This window comes from Passer domesticus, chromosome 1 (assembly GCF_036417665.1).
Source record: "Passer domesticus isolate bPasDom1 chromosome 1, bPasDom1.hap1, whole genome shotgun sequence".
Lineage (NCBI taxonomy): Eukaryota > Metazoa > Chordata > Aves > Passeriformes > Passeridae > Passer > Passer domesticus.
Window position 1 is genome coordinate 42,785,891 of NC_087474.1, and position 14,395 is coordinate 42,800,285.

At 39.7% G+C, this 14,395-nt stretch overlaps 1 protein-coding gene and 1 long non-coding RNA gene across 5 annotated transcripts in view; both read left to right on the forward strand.

The window, feature by feature from the left end:
• The first annotated feature begins 1,404 nt into the window (after positions 1-1,404).
• On the forward strand, positions 1,405-5,852 carry LOC135298640 (uncharacterized). 2 transcript variants are annotated; one of them, XR_010360683.1, is made up of 3 exons: positions 1,405-1,633; positions 2,712-2,988; positions 4,557-5,852. It is a non-coding gene; the product is annotated as an uncharacterized LOC135298640 (long non-coding RNA). The 2 variants fall into 2 exon arrangements; XR_010360677.1 differs by having other exon boundaries at positions 2,717-2,988.
• Positions 5,853-12,938: 7,086 nt separating this feature from the next.
• The window catches only part of DNAJC13 (DnaJ heat shock protein family (Hsp40) member C13), a 56,747-nt gene continuing 55,290 nt past the window's right edge, over positions 12,939-14,395 (forward strand). Inside the window, exon 1 of one of the 3 annotated variants that reach the window (XM_064416087.1) lies at positions 12,939-13,006. In XM_064416087.1, the coding sequence (XP_064272157.1) occupies positions 12,984-13,006 (23 nt within the window). In that variant the 5' untranslated portion in view covers positions 12,939-12,983. Of the gene's footprint in view, positions 13,007-13,090; positions 13,112-13,155; positions 13,361-14,395 lie in introns of those variants that run through there. The other 2 variants (XM_064416109.1, XM_064416098.1) reach the window with 2 other exon arrangements.

Genomic DNA, 14,395 nt, shown 5'->3' on the forward strand with positions numbered 1-14,395 from the left:
CTTACATGTTCACTGAGCCCTTGTAAATGTGACTGTGACAAGATCACTTCTGAGTCTGAAAGAGTGCATAGGAGGGAGGAAAGAGGGGAATTGTGCATAGGTGGACAACACCTCATTCTCAAATCAATCTTTCATTTATACACTATGCAACTAATATAAAACTGATATTGAGCTAACATGACACATGGACAGGAACTCAGAAAATCTGTATGTTTCATCATGTATGATTTCTAAAGAAATTCCATCACGTTTTAAGGAAGATAAAAGCAAGATAAATCGTCCTGAAGATGAATGTCATAATCTTAATCTAGCCAAAGCATGCAGTAGAAATGTAACATAGTCTGAGCAGGAAAGCAAACCCAAAAGAACTGTGATTCTGCATATCCATGGGATGTCCCACTAACCATCAGTGGAGCCTAAAGGATCAGTCTCAAGAGTTAGTTTAAATACAGAAGCAGCTAAAATTAGTCTTAATAAAATTATAAAATCCATAATGTTTGGTTATTTTGTACTTTTATAATGCCTTTCCTAGCGTGAAAATCTTTTTTTTTTATTCTTTCGCTTTCAAATCTTGTCTGATGATAAAAAAAGTTCTAAATAATCTGGTGAATGCTAAGCATATCAGATACAACATTTTTGCATGGTGGACAGGCAGCTCCCCCAAGTGTTTACCAGCCACTGGATTGTGTGGTTTCCAGCAGTCTGTGGACAGTCCTCTACTTTGAAACAAGAGCCTAGTTCAAGGTGGGTAATGAAATGTCTTGGTATACACTACATAGAGTCTGACAGTCAGGAAAATAATGGCATGAGAAACAAGTGTGATGGGGAAGGCAGTTTGTGTAAGCACCACAGGCTTCTCTTGAAATGAAACGTATGAGACAAAAGCCAAGGCATAAGGTGCACCCTTACGTACATTAATTATTAGCAGCAGGGCATTGGAAAAACCCCTCAAGGTGAATTTAAATTCAAAATAAAATCTGCTATAAAGGGAAAAGATTTGTTCCACCTTAACATCATTTAGGTAAGGGTAAGCACAAAAAAAAAAAAGGTTTTGTCAAAGACTGGATCCCAGATTTTTGGGTACTGTTCAGAACTACTTTGTGTATGTAGAGATCAGTAGAGGCTGTGGTATATCCACAGACATCCTCAGACATAATTCCATGTGTTAAATTCTATTTTGGTTAAAAAAACTCTTTGGGATCTCTGGAGTTAAAAGGGATTTCCAAATAGTAACAAAACTAAGGCATACTGTTGTGTAGAAGTGTCAAAGCCATGACAATGCTGGCTTTCCCTCAACACTGGCAAATTCTTCAAATAAGATCAAGGTCACCCAGCTGCTGCAGGGCAGGGTAACAGCCACAGTTACTCTAGGAACTGATAACACAGGGCGTGTGGGAGCAACATCCCCTCGCCTGGCAAGGGCTGCCTCGAGTATCCCTGGCATGCTCTGTGAAACTAGGCAGACTGCTTGAATCCTAGGAATCTCCCCACCTTTACATCTCTCTTCTCACCACCTCCAGCACCAGCCCCGTGGGCATTAAGAAGGCCTGTCACAACTTCCTAAGGATTACTGGGAGCAGTCTGCCACCTACTGCTTAGACAAGATCTTGGTGTTTGCAGTTTCCCACTTATGGTAAGAAATCCTGTTTTCATAAGCATAAGAAATCATAAGAAAGTTTGTTTTAAAAGGGATCTAGCCCACTCTGATGCTTCTGAATCTGAAGCTAAAATCACCTTGGATGGTGAAAGCTCAGTTCTATCCTTCCAGAACTAACTTTTGTTTTAAAGGAGTAGAAAAGATACCAACAATTTTCTTCTGGATAACATGCAGAAAGTTGATAGGTAAGTTAGTGTCAAATGAACAGAGCTTGCTGCCTCAGAAAATACCAGACTTCACCACTACACTTGGCTCAGGGATTAACCCATGGTCTTCTTTTTCACAGACAAGAACTTCTACTCAGTCATATTCAATGGCAAAACTTCAGAAGATGATTGTTTTTCTGACCTCTGTTAGCCTGTGTTCAGCTTGATCTGTGCTTAATTCCTACAGCCAGCTAATACAACAGACACCTTTAATAGAAGAACAGAGGAAAAACATCTTTGATCAGTTTGCTGTTGATTACAGGCTGAGCTGTGCTATATTAAATTTCCATGCTGACCCCAGACTTTCCACCAGCATTTTCTTACTTCTTGTTGATTACAGTGATGAATCCAACCCATTGTATTTGGCCACTTTGCCTAACACTGGGAATTTCAGCTGGGGATTTTTCAACACTTTGTTATCTGAAGTCCAATGCTGTTGCTACATGCAAATACAAGCTTTCTATCGAAACCAACAAAAGACATATTTGTTCTAGAAACAGATGTTCAAGGCCTAGCAAGTTTGAAACATTGTATATTTTTAATTCTGGGAAAATCTACAACATAAAAATTTTACAACCCCAAGCTATTAATGGCTAAGACTGTAGTAATTTGAGAAATAATTAATGGCAAGGAAATTCCCACTTCCAAATTCTCCTTCAAGAGCTTGTACTAAAATAAGTACAAAAAATAGTGATACACTGTAAGCAAATTTGTTGTTTGTAATAATAACAATGTAACAGATTTATATTGCTTTTAATAGTAGTATTCACATTTTTAAAAGGCACTTCGTGAGGTAGATGAAGTTAATGATCAGAAATTAATAATTAACTTTGTGTTGCCTCCTGCAGTACAGAGCAATTCTGCTTAAAGCCCATTCAGACAAGACACGAAGAGACACTCAAGGGTATGTATGAGACAAAAATAGCAATAGAAATGTGAAGACATGCAAAACACTTGCCTTGAAGCCACCTCCTGGAAATCCTCACCTGTGGGATGAGTACATCACACATGCACAGTTCCACTGACTCTGATCCCTCATACTGAGACCACTCACCTAAGGAAGGCTGGAAAAGGGAGGTCCTGCTAGATGGTAAAGGTAGGAGCAGTGAAACAAGGAATAATATGGTAAGCTGCAAATATCTCGGAGTTTGGCAGGGGGGTATTAAGTCTCTCAAGGAAATCGAGAGGAAGAAATAAATTCTCCTAGAGGGAAGAAAATACACAAACCCACAATGAAAGAGTAATATTCTGCAGAGGGATGCCGGAAGGCACAAAGTAAAAGGAAACAGAATCCCATGTGTTGAGCTGGTTACAAATTGGAACACTGTCAAATGCAGCTTTAGGCTTTTTAATTTTGCTTTTAATCAGCAAAGTCCATGGTGTGTCCCTGTTTACTGGTTGCACTAAAATAAATTTAGGGCCACAACTGAACAGTTTGTCCTTTGTCTGCCATGTGCCAAGTCATCACTTTGTGCTTCTGTCAAAAGCTACATTAGTTTTCCTAAAAAACTGGGTGTGCCAGCGCTCTAACCACTGGTCAGAGAGAAAACCAAATTTTATTCAAAGACATAACTGCTAGTCACTTTTACATAAGAAAATAACAGCAAATAAATTAATTAAATGCTTAATTTTCTCTTAATGACTACCAAAATGTTAGTTTATTCAAATACAATAAACAAAGAATTCATTTTTAGTACATTTCTGTATAGAATATTCTATACCTTACTTGACTGCAATCTTATTTGTGCCAAGAAAATTTTCTTGTAAGGGTCAGGTCACTTCTGATTATAAGATTCACACTGAAAGAATTAATCAGCATATCTGGTGTTATGAAAATAATTACCTCTTTATAAAAAGATTCAGTTTGGACACAATCAGTAGTAAAAAAAAAAAAGGCTCAGTACCTTTTTTGCTAACAAACCACTTGTTTGCATATTGTGGGTGAAAGCCATCAGTAAAAAGCTTGAGCAATTATGGAATTGGCTTATATATTTGTGAATTTTATTCTTGACTTTCCTATAATGGAAGATATTCCTCCTTTCAAAATGCAATTTGGATGAGAAGCAGAAAAAAAAAGAATTATGTGATTTTATGATTGTGAACATAGTCCTTTTCATGGCTGTTAAAACATCACCCCTATTGAAGGACAATTCAAGCATTTTTAAACTTAGTCTACCCTCCTCTCGAGTGGATAGTACTTACTTGCTGACCAACTAATTCAATAAGCACACTAGCTAATTTCACTTCACTGTGAAGTAATTTATCAAAAAGCTGATTAATTAATATAATCCAAAACTGATTATTAGTATAGTACAATAATAATTTGTATTTTCCACAAATTAAGATGCATAAATAAGAATATATTTGAGCTTCTTTTGTTACATGCCTCTCCGCCTTACACTAAAAATAGGACAGCAGAAGTTCAGAGGAATTTGGCCAAAAAAACCAAACTAGCACTAAATAAGATTACATAACTATCCATATGCTTATGCTTAAAAACAACAGCATATGCCTTATATACCACTTGATGGTCACGATCTGTGTCAAAGCAAAGCAAAAAGAGTGGGAAGATAATATGGATAACATACTGCCTGAAATGGATGTTAGAAGGGGTGTTAACTTACTGCTGTTAACTTTCTGCCTTGCTGCTTGTGCTTTCTCACATGCATCTAATTCTGTTTCCATTAATTCAGCCAAATGACCCAGTGATCTGGATATTAAGGGTGGAATACTTTTTCATCACCAGAATCTAAAATACCAGTATCCCTGCAAGACTGAGAAATTGGTAAAGGACTCAATGATTTGGTCATAATGAGAAAAACGAAACTAGAAACAGCATGAAGGAAATGAAGGTGAAACTGTAACGATCTAAGAAAAAATATCTACCAACTCAAAAGAAAACAGACATTTTCAAAGTACTGCTTCTGCTTATTACAGGAAATGGGAAAGAGCCGAAAATCATGCTGACTGATGCTCTTTTTATGACTCACTGCGTCCAGCAGTCTTACATTGTAGCTGTCATTCAATAACAGGGGAAAAGCAAAGTATCAGCTTCTCTATGTCCACGGCTTGCAATGCAGTTTAGCATTACTGCAGAATATGCTACACCCTCCTTCTGCTGTTAATGTGGACGTAATCTGATTATCACTCTAAATAGCTCATAACACGAGATTTATAAGCACCTGTGCCCATCTTTTCTGAGCCTTCTTCCAAGGAGAGGGTGTGTTGCCTAGGAATATTCCCCACCCTCCTTCAGACCAGCACTAGCGATCACTGATGTTGCACAGAGAGCTTAAAACATTTCTCACATAAATGATGAGACCTCTTGCCTGTGAACAGTAAAGGTGAGAATATACCTATAGGGAATACCACCCACCTCTGTGGGTTCAATCACTTTATTTTTCTTCATGAGCTACACAATGTTATTTGGAGATTCAGAGTCAAGGACTCCAGGGTAACTGAGTGTGACCTCTCATATCTGAGATCTGTCTACATCGAGGAGGAGGCACAGCTCCCAGGATCAAGGCTTTTCCTGGCTCCATCAGGAGTTTCAGGTTCAAATGTCAATTAAATCAGATGCATCATGTGCCATCAGTGTGTGACGTGCCAGCTCTGCCATGCAGGGACAGGGTGGCTTTGTGTGCCACACTTTGCTGAGGGAAGTTACACCAAGATGTAAAGCTACTCATAGGAATATAGCCTGAAATACCATCATTGATGACTTATAGGCATTCTAGCTGAAGTGAACTGAAAGTCACTATAGTTAATTTCCAGTCTTTCATAGCAAAAAAGGGACAGGGGATGGGGAGAGAGCAGCTTAAGTAGCCTAGTAAGATGTGACTACTACAAACCACACACACACAAAGATACACTAACTTTTGAAGTTGTTGTAAAGAGTTTCTTTGGCGAGCAGGATTAGATAGTGATTGCATAGAGATCTGGATAGCATCCAAAATGCGGAAAGCAGCAGGTGCTGGGCATCCCATTTTCTGTGCTATGGTGCTGGAGCTAGGGGTGCCTGGTGTAATCTCATAACGAAATTTCTGAATGCTTTGAGAAATTGAACACAGCTCAATAAAACAGCTCTTGAACTAACGTGGAATTTTTTGTCTTCCAGCAATCAGATAATTGTATTCTGTTTTACTTCAGAATGTTTATGAAACCAAAATACATTTTTGTAAAATCCACCATGAAAATATGTTCCAGTTGTGGATCATGCATATAGGCCATTAAGCTATTATTGGGGTGGGGGCTCTCTAACAGATACTACAGGGTATACAGATAATGCTTGAGATTAAATTGTTATAAAAGCAACGCAGCTTTCACATATTATGCAACTTAGATCTTTCAGCCAGAAGCCTTTTCATTGCTGCTGCTGCTATTGGTAGTGATCTGTTCACAGATGAATAAGAGCTAAGGAATGTTATTAGGCAATAAAATGTTCTTTTGTTTTTGTGATAACGCCTTGCAGCTGTATCATTCATAAATGGTTAGTATGCATTTCTCAACTAGCAGTCATTCTAAATGGTAAAGAGCATACTACTGGATCATGAGAAGCTTAAAAAAAAAAAAAAGAAAAATGAAATATTCTTTCTGATTTACATTCTTTATCACAAGGCTATAATTTCAGTGGCTTGGCCTGCAAATTATGAGATCATAATTTCCTCTAATCTTCTCCGTGCTTCATGAACAAATTTTGATGAAACTGGATATGCTCAAGAACATTCTTGCTCTCTGAAAATAGTAAGACTTCTAGGATCATCTGAGACCTGTAGGAGGGTTAATAATTCCTGTTTGTTATTTTGTCCACAATTATTTTCATTGGGCATTATAATCTCACTTATTGCTACTTCTGGGATTTGACCCCAGGCTAGGGAATCAGAAATTAGTACTTACTCTTCCCCTATTGCTCTACAGGCTGCAGTGATGAATCAAGAATATATAAGTGACTCCTTCATAACTCTTGCTGATGAAAACTGTATTGTGTAAGCAACAAGAACCTGTTGCTTGGTTTTCAAAGGCCTTTTTTGTTTGGATGACCAAATTTAAACACCTGCACTGCAGGAATCTCCCTGTGATTCTTAGTTCAACCAAAAAATTCCAATGACTGAATGTTCCTACTGTCCCACTAATTCACTGTACTCCTGAAACACTTCTGTATTCAAAATATTTTTTTTTGTTACCCTAATTGCTGAATATAAATTTCAGCCACTCTGTCAATATCCAGTTTCTCAAATTAATAGCGTTGCCACTCCTGAACTAGCATTTAAATTTAATTTTCCACAAAAATCAACTTTCAATAAATAAACTGACAATGAAACTGACAATGCAATACCTTAAGTAGATGAATTTTATAAGATGGGAGCATGTACTAAAGTACGTAAGACATGTAAAAGTTGACATGTCACACTGTCACACAGATCAATACATTGAATAAGCCTGCAAGGTACACTGTCATCTGTTTTTGTTCTCATGTCTATAAAAAGAGACAGGGAAAGATCAAACAGCAATTTGATTTTTTTTAATAGGAGAAGTGTGCTTTTGCTAAAAAACATGTGATCTTTAAAGGTTGTATTAGGATACTTGAAAATTATACACAGGAATACACAGAAAAAGAAACATTAATGTACTTTCAACTAGTCAAATATTAGAAGCAGAAGGATGCTGAGAAAATAAATTAATTCATGTTTCTGGAGCACTCAGTGTACTGAACAATGTCACAGAAATGCCAATATGGAAATTAGTAAGCTTGAATATTCTGAAGCTTGAATAATAGAGCTGGTATAGTGTACACAAAATAAATCTTGGGCCAGCAAAGTGAGCAATGTGAATAGAACACAGCATAGCATCCATGTGGATTCAATGAGTCCTTTCATCTTGTGGAGTGAATAAGGCAAAGTTCCCATGGATAAAAATTATACACAAGCATGCAATTATTTGCAAAGGCAACACTAATCTTCTGGAATTTTTTTAACTCTAAAAGACTTGTGGGTTTACAACGTCAATACTGCATATATATGTACATTTATTTACATATTTATGTATGTAAATGCATAATTGTCTAGGTTTATTTTAAAAATCCACACAGTAATGATGTGGGATTATATCATATACCGCATCTAGATCTGCAACACAAATCTCTGATTGGTATTAAGAATAACTAACAACAGAACTAAGTGGAGATCCACTAAGGGAGGATGTCAGATACCAATGGGCATTAGGTTTCTCAGCCTGAGTTATCCTGGACAAACTGTGGTTTCTAGTTTAGCAAACTGTTGCGGGTACTGCCTCTTTTGTCCTGTCTTTTGCAGCCTCTTGCTCTGCTAAGCCCTTTCTCCTACCCCTTGCTTCTACATTTGAATCTTCCTATTCCATTCTATTCCTCAGATCAATCCCTGTCTCCTTCCCAGACATTCCCAGTCTTTCTTCTCAGCTATATGTATCATTAACAGTGTTTCGCTAGGCCAGATCTAAGTATAACCTAGCTTCCTCTCTTCTGAGAGTTCTGCCTGTATCAGTTTTCTTGAGAAAAAGTCCTCCCTACATAAGCTGTTCACAGTAAAATTTTCAAACATCATAGCCTCACAGCTCTTCCTATCTTCCCAGTTCCCAGGACTAGCCTGCAGAAGCTGACTGATTACTCTCCTTCTCAGTTGTTCAAGATACTTATCCATCCTAGAAGTCCCTTGTGCAAAACCCACTCCTACCATGCTGGCCAATTCTGCTCTTCCAGAACTCCAATTTCTTCTTTGCACAGGCCCTCACTTTTCTCACAGTCTGTTCCTCCTGCAATGCCTCTTTGTGTTTCAAGGCACTTCCCTGCAGGTGCGGTGTGTCAAGAGTAGGAAGAAGTATCAGCTGGGACATCCACAGTACCTTTTATCACAAAATGGTCCCCAGGAGTCAGATATTTCAAAGAACAGTTTACGTTTAGCAGCCTTGCAATGCTAAGGTGAAGCATTCCCAAGATGAAATAAGTATATTGGAATTTTAATTGTCATTTTATTAAGGTTTCCACTGAACATATGTGTACAGTTTTTTTTTCAACAACCTGACTAAATGCTGTCAAAAGAGAAGGCAGTTAAAGACTTACTCTATGAATTGGCTGCTATTTTGTTTTACATCCAATAAACAATACATTTCTCCTTTACATTTTCCTTTGAAAAAATACAACCACATTTTTTAAACAGTGTAATTTCATTAGGAAGTGTTACATCATGGTGCATTGCTATTTAGTTCCATTAAAAGATTCTTTCTACTATGAATGACATGTGAGGTTTTAAGCATATCTGATATATTCACTTTTCTTACACCAGATGTACCCACATAAACTACTAAGACTGTATTGCAACTAATACTGGAACTTGTCTATTGGAAGGTAAAAGAGTTAAAAGCTAATCTGTAGATTATCTTCAAAAGACACACAAAAAAGACCAGGTTATACAAAGGTATAGATGGATCAAGAGCTCAAAAATTAATATGTGAGTGTTTATTGCACATAGGCCAATGCCAAAATGAAAGGATTATCCAAAAAGAAGAGGAGTTATTGGAGGAATGCTATGAATATGAATACAGATTGGCATGCATCCCTGTATTGAAGATACTTATTAATTATCTACCAAAATTTATCAACAAAATTCATCAGCTTAGGCTACAGTTATTATTAAGCCTTTAGCTAGGATAACAAACAAGTCATCATTTAACTAGTCTATCAGGAAATACAGAATTATTAATGGAGAGGATCCAAAAGTTACCTGTTAATTAATGTCACAGAGAAGATAAATTATTGTAATTATCTGCATTTATTTTTAGACAAAATATGTCAAGATACATAAAAATTTGATGTGAGCTTTGAACAGCTGGCAGATTGTCAGCATAGTCTTAATGCTTCTTTGGGATAACAAGGAAGAGAACAAAGACTGATGCAGGAATGCAGGTCTGATTTCCAGAAGGCCCTCTGTGTAACCTGCATATTGCCATTTACAACAACTTTGCAGTAAAAGACACAAGATCCAGGACAGAGGTTTCCAAAGGCATGTTTCTTAATTAGATTTATGTGGGACTTTGACATTTACTTCCCCCCTTTCAAAATCCTTCTGTTATCCCTTCTCAGTGAAGTACTATAATTAGTCATCAAGGGATTACTGTTCTTGTTATTTGGTAATCTAAAAATTACAAGCATTAAGCATATTTTCTGATAGTTATCCTAAATTCATACTAAGCTGTGGTGTACCTCTCAGATCCAGTCTTTAGGAAGACTGGATAGATCCACATTACTTCATGGCAGAAAAACAGTAGTTGATTTTGGAGTGGATGGTCCTACACCCTCCAACACTGCACGTTAAGTAAGAGAGTAAAGTAACTATTCCCAGTACTAGCAGGAACTTTTTTCCTTCTAAGACAAGGAAGGATGGAAAAAGTTCTCATTTGTCCAAACAGATGACCCAGAATTCTGCCCTACCATTAGTACTAGGAAGGGAAGTTAATTTGTCCATTGTTTGCTTCTTGCAGGCCAGGTAGAAACTTGATCTTTTTTACTGCTATAAACCACAATATATCTGTCTTAAAAGTAATAGGATCTCTGCCCTTAGAGGTTGTATTTACAATCATAACATTTACTGTTGCTGCAGAGAATCTCAGCATTGGCTCTGCAGTACCTGTACTGTAGCTTGCTTGAAGAATTCAGCCATCCTAAACCACAGTCTTTCACAATAGGTGCTGATCACAGAAATAGCCAGTGGACTATTAATTATTTAGTGGTGGACTGGAACTCTTCATTCCTTCCAGATTTCAATAATTGGATGGTAGGGAGAGACCTTGCTCTCTAGACTGGAGATGGCCTGAACTCTTTTGCAAATGGAAGTATTTAAATGGACAAGGTCAGACTGACATTTGCAGTACTTCAGGTGAAAGATCTGGAAGAACTGAACTTGGGTTTGCTTATCCAAAGTGGATTGAAGCAATTTAACATTTTATCTTTCAAGAAGCCATCAAACCTGTGTTTTGCTATTGTTATTTTGATAATGAGAATGTCTCTGATATGATTTCTGACTCTGTAAGTGACTGGGAAAACTATGGGCAAAGCACTACCTGTGTCACAGACAGGTAATAACAAAACTGCCATTGACATTAATGGAGCAAGGATTTTGTTCATTTTCTTTTTAAATTTAAACGGCAAACTTTTAAATTTGAGGTGTTAAAAATACAATTTTTGTATTAGCAACAAATTGCATAACTTATAGTTTTGCAGTATTAGCATTTTCACAAACCTTTAGTCAAACTGAAAAATGAGATCCTATCCCTAAAAATATCCAGTAGTATCATTCCACAAGAAAAAATGACTCAGCAAACTAGAATGCTTTTTTCTGCACACAAGGTAACTTCACACATACTTTACAGTTAGACAGCAATGAAATCCTGGTCTACTTTAATTTCTGAAAGACATTGTAGCATGTTGTGCAATATCATTTCCATAACTTCCTGTCAGAACTGCTAAACACACCTTCCTTGTTCACTTTTTCTCTGAATAATTTAAAAATTATTATTTCACTATCTCTCCAATTTTCTCTATTTTAATCTGTATTCTCTTTTCCTTTTATCAATTATTTGCATTAGATCCAAAGTTAATATGACTACTTATGAAAAAGCATGTCCAAAAATAGAGGAAAACACAGTTACTGAAATACTAGTTTGAGCTGAATAAATATACTGAAATATAATCTGTGCTGTCTGATTAAAATCCATCCATGAAAACATTGATTACTACTTTGTTACATCAATTTCATTATGCAAGTGTCATTCTTTGTTCCTGAGCAATAAACAGCTAACAAGCTGTTGCTTTACTTGATGTATTTTACCTACCTATATTAACAACACAAAATAAGTACTGAGACAAAATCAACACCCCCCAACCAAAAACCCTCTGAGACAACTAATCAACAAAACCAGAAATCAGTCCAAATCTGTCAAAAAACTCTTCCATACACACAAAGAAACTCTTCCAAATCCTATGACCTCCCTATGAAATTAGATTCCTACAATTCCTAGTACGTTAATAAAACATTAAATCTTTTTTTCCCCCTTGAAGTTCTGTAACCAAAAGCAATTTATCAGCTTCCCTGAAGTAATGCTATTTTCCCATCAGTGCTACTTTATCACAGTGCCCCAGATTCAGAGGACTAGATTTAACAGAAGAATGTCTGACTAGTATTTAACTTTCTTAAGCAAAATAGAAGACAGATAGTTTATCACAGAATATCCTGAGTTGAAAGGGAACCACAAGGATCATCGACTCCAACTCCTGGCCCTGCACAGGACACCCCAAGAGTCACACCATGTGCTCAGGAGCATTGTCCAAATGCTTCTTGAACCCTTGTCACGTTTGTGCTGCGACCACTACCCTGGGGAGCCTGTTCAGTGCCCAACACCCTCTGGGTGAAAATCTTTCTCCTGATATCCATCCTGAACCACCTCTGACACAGCTTCATGCTGTTTCTTAGAGTCCATATGATGATGAAAAGGATATTAAATCATTAAATGTTAAATTAAATTAAATGTTAAAAAAATTTAACACCTGTGGTTTTGGTATTTCTCGCCAAGACAGTTTGTTCCACTTACAGTTTTTTCCTCATTTCTCTCTTCCTCTGCAGACTTTAATGACACTGTTTTAAGGGAAAGGCCATAGTATTCTAATGCAAGTCATATTTTGAAGTATTCAAAATATTTCTGCCAATCAGTAGGCATTTTAAGGAGCTCGTGTTATAATGCTGCCGTAGTTTACAACATTTTTGGGAAAGCTTGCGTCTGCTGCAGAATATGGGGAAGTTGACGGGGAGCTTAAGAGTCCCGTAACAAATCTGGAGGGTGGTTAGCCAACCACATAAATCAGTGATTCAGTCTCCGCAGCCTTCATGTGGCATTTTAACATCGCTTTTACAGTCACGTAAGTAATGTGCATAATTAAACAGCGTGCTCCGGCTTTTTAACTGTTCAACGCGCCTTTCACGGCGCGGAGACGCTCGGGCAGGAGCGCACCGGTCACCGACACTCCTGAGGCGACGCGCAAGGCGAGCGCCACAGGCACTTTGCACCCCGGCGGCGCGGCGCCTGCGCACGGAGCCATGCCGGTTCCCGGCAGAGCAAGGCAGGGCAGGGCAGGGCAGGGCAAGGGGCGAGGGTAGGAAGGAAGGAAGGAAAGAGGGAGTGAGGGAGTGCGGCGGGAAGGGGGAGGCAGCGCGGAGCACATCAGGTGACCGCGTCCCGTGACGGCCCCGGGCCGCACGGCGGCTGCGCCGAGGGGGCGGTCTCGCTGCCCGAGCTAAGATGGCGGCCTCCAGCGCCAGGCTCTGAGGCAGCGGGAGCGGTGTAGCGGCTGCCGCCCGCCCCGCCGGCCGGAGGGTGAGGGGTGAGAGCTCCGCTCAGTGCCCCTTCGCCCTGATCGCCGGGAAGGCGCATTGCTGGTGGGGGCAGGTCCGGGCAGCGCGGGCTCCCCGGCCAGGTAAATGCCAGCGGCGGGGGAGGTGAGGGGGCGGCGGCAGCCCCCGCCTCCTTGCACGGTCCCAGGCGCTGCTCGGGGCCGGGCGGGCGGGCAGGGGGCGCGCCCGGCCCGCGGGGCTGTGCGGGGAGCGGGGCCGGGGCAGCGCTCGCTCTGCCGCCCGGGGCTGCTGCTGCCGCCGGCACAGCCCCGCTCCCGCCCCAGCCGCCAAGGGCCTGGGGCTGTGAGCCGGCGTGCCTCGTCCCCGGCGTGGTACCTGTCAGCAGCCGCTCGCAGCCCTTCGCTTCCCGTGTCCGGGCGCAGGAGAGGGCTGCGCTTGTCTCCAGCCCCAGCCCGCCCGGTGCTTCGCTCGGCGTGTCCCGCACCTGATGCGGCTTCTGTAGCCTCCGGGCAGAATTTGGTCGTTTTTCTTGGAAGAGTATTGACGTGTCCATTAAGAAAAGACACGTTATTTTCCTTCTCCTGCCCTCAGATCAAAATATGCCCGTCAGGAGATGCTTTGGAAATAATTTATGAAGGGTGGGAGAGATGTGGCAAAGATATGCTCTTACAGAGATTGATTAGATTTTTTTTTTCTTTTTTGAATGCTAACAGTATGCCTGAAGAGCATGAGCAGAACTAGATGCACTTTTCAGAAAATCTACCCTTAATGCTCTTGTTTTTCCACAAGCATTTGATTTCCTTCCATGCATGCTTTTAGCTTGCTTTTTGTTTTCTGAAAGTCAAAACAAGGCGTCATATTTGATGGTTTTCTGTCTGTGGTGAGCTGCCAGCAGTCTTTGGGATAGATTTTTCTGTCGAGTGGTGTGAAGCTTGTGCCTTCATAGCTGTGCCTCTACTGAGGGCAGAGTTCTGGGCCATAAAAATGTTGTCTTAGCGCTTCAGTTTGGGAGGGAGAGGTCTTTTTTTGGTTTGGCGAGGGAGTGTTTGAGGATTCTGCTTGGGGGGAAACATAGGCCTGGAAGTTTATTCAGAGACTTCCTGTGAATGCACTTAATCTCTGCTGTGTGGCTGCTTTTGAAGTTAATGTAATCTGAA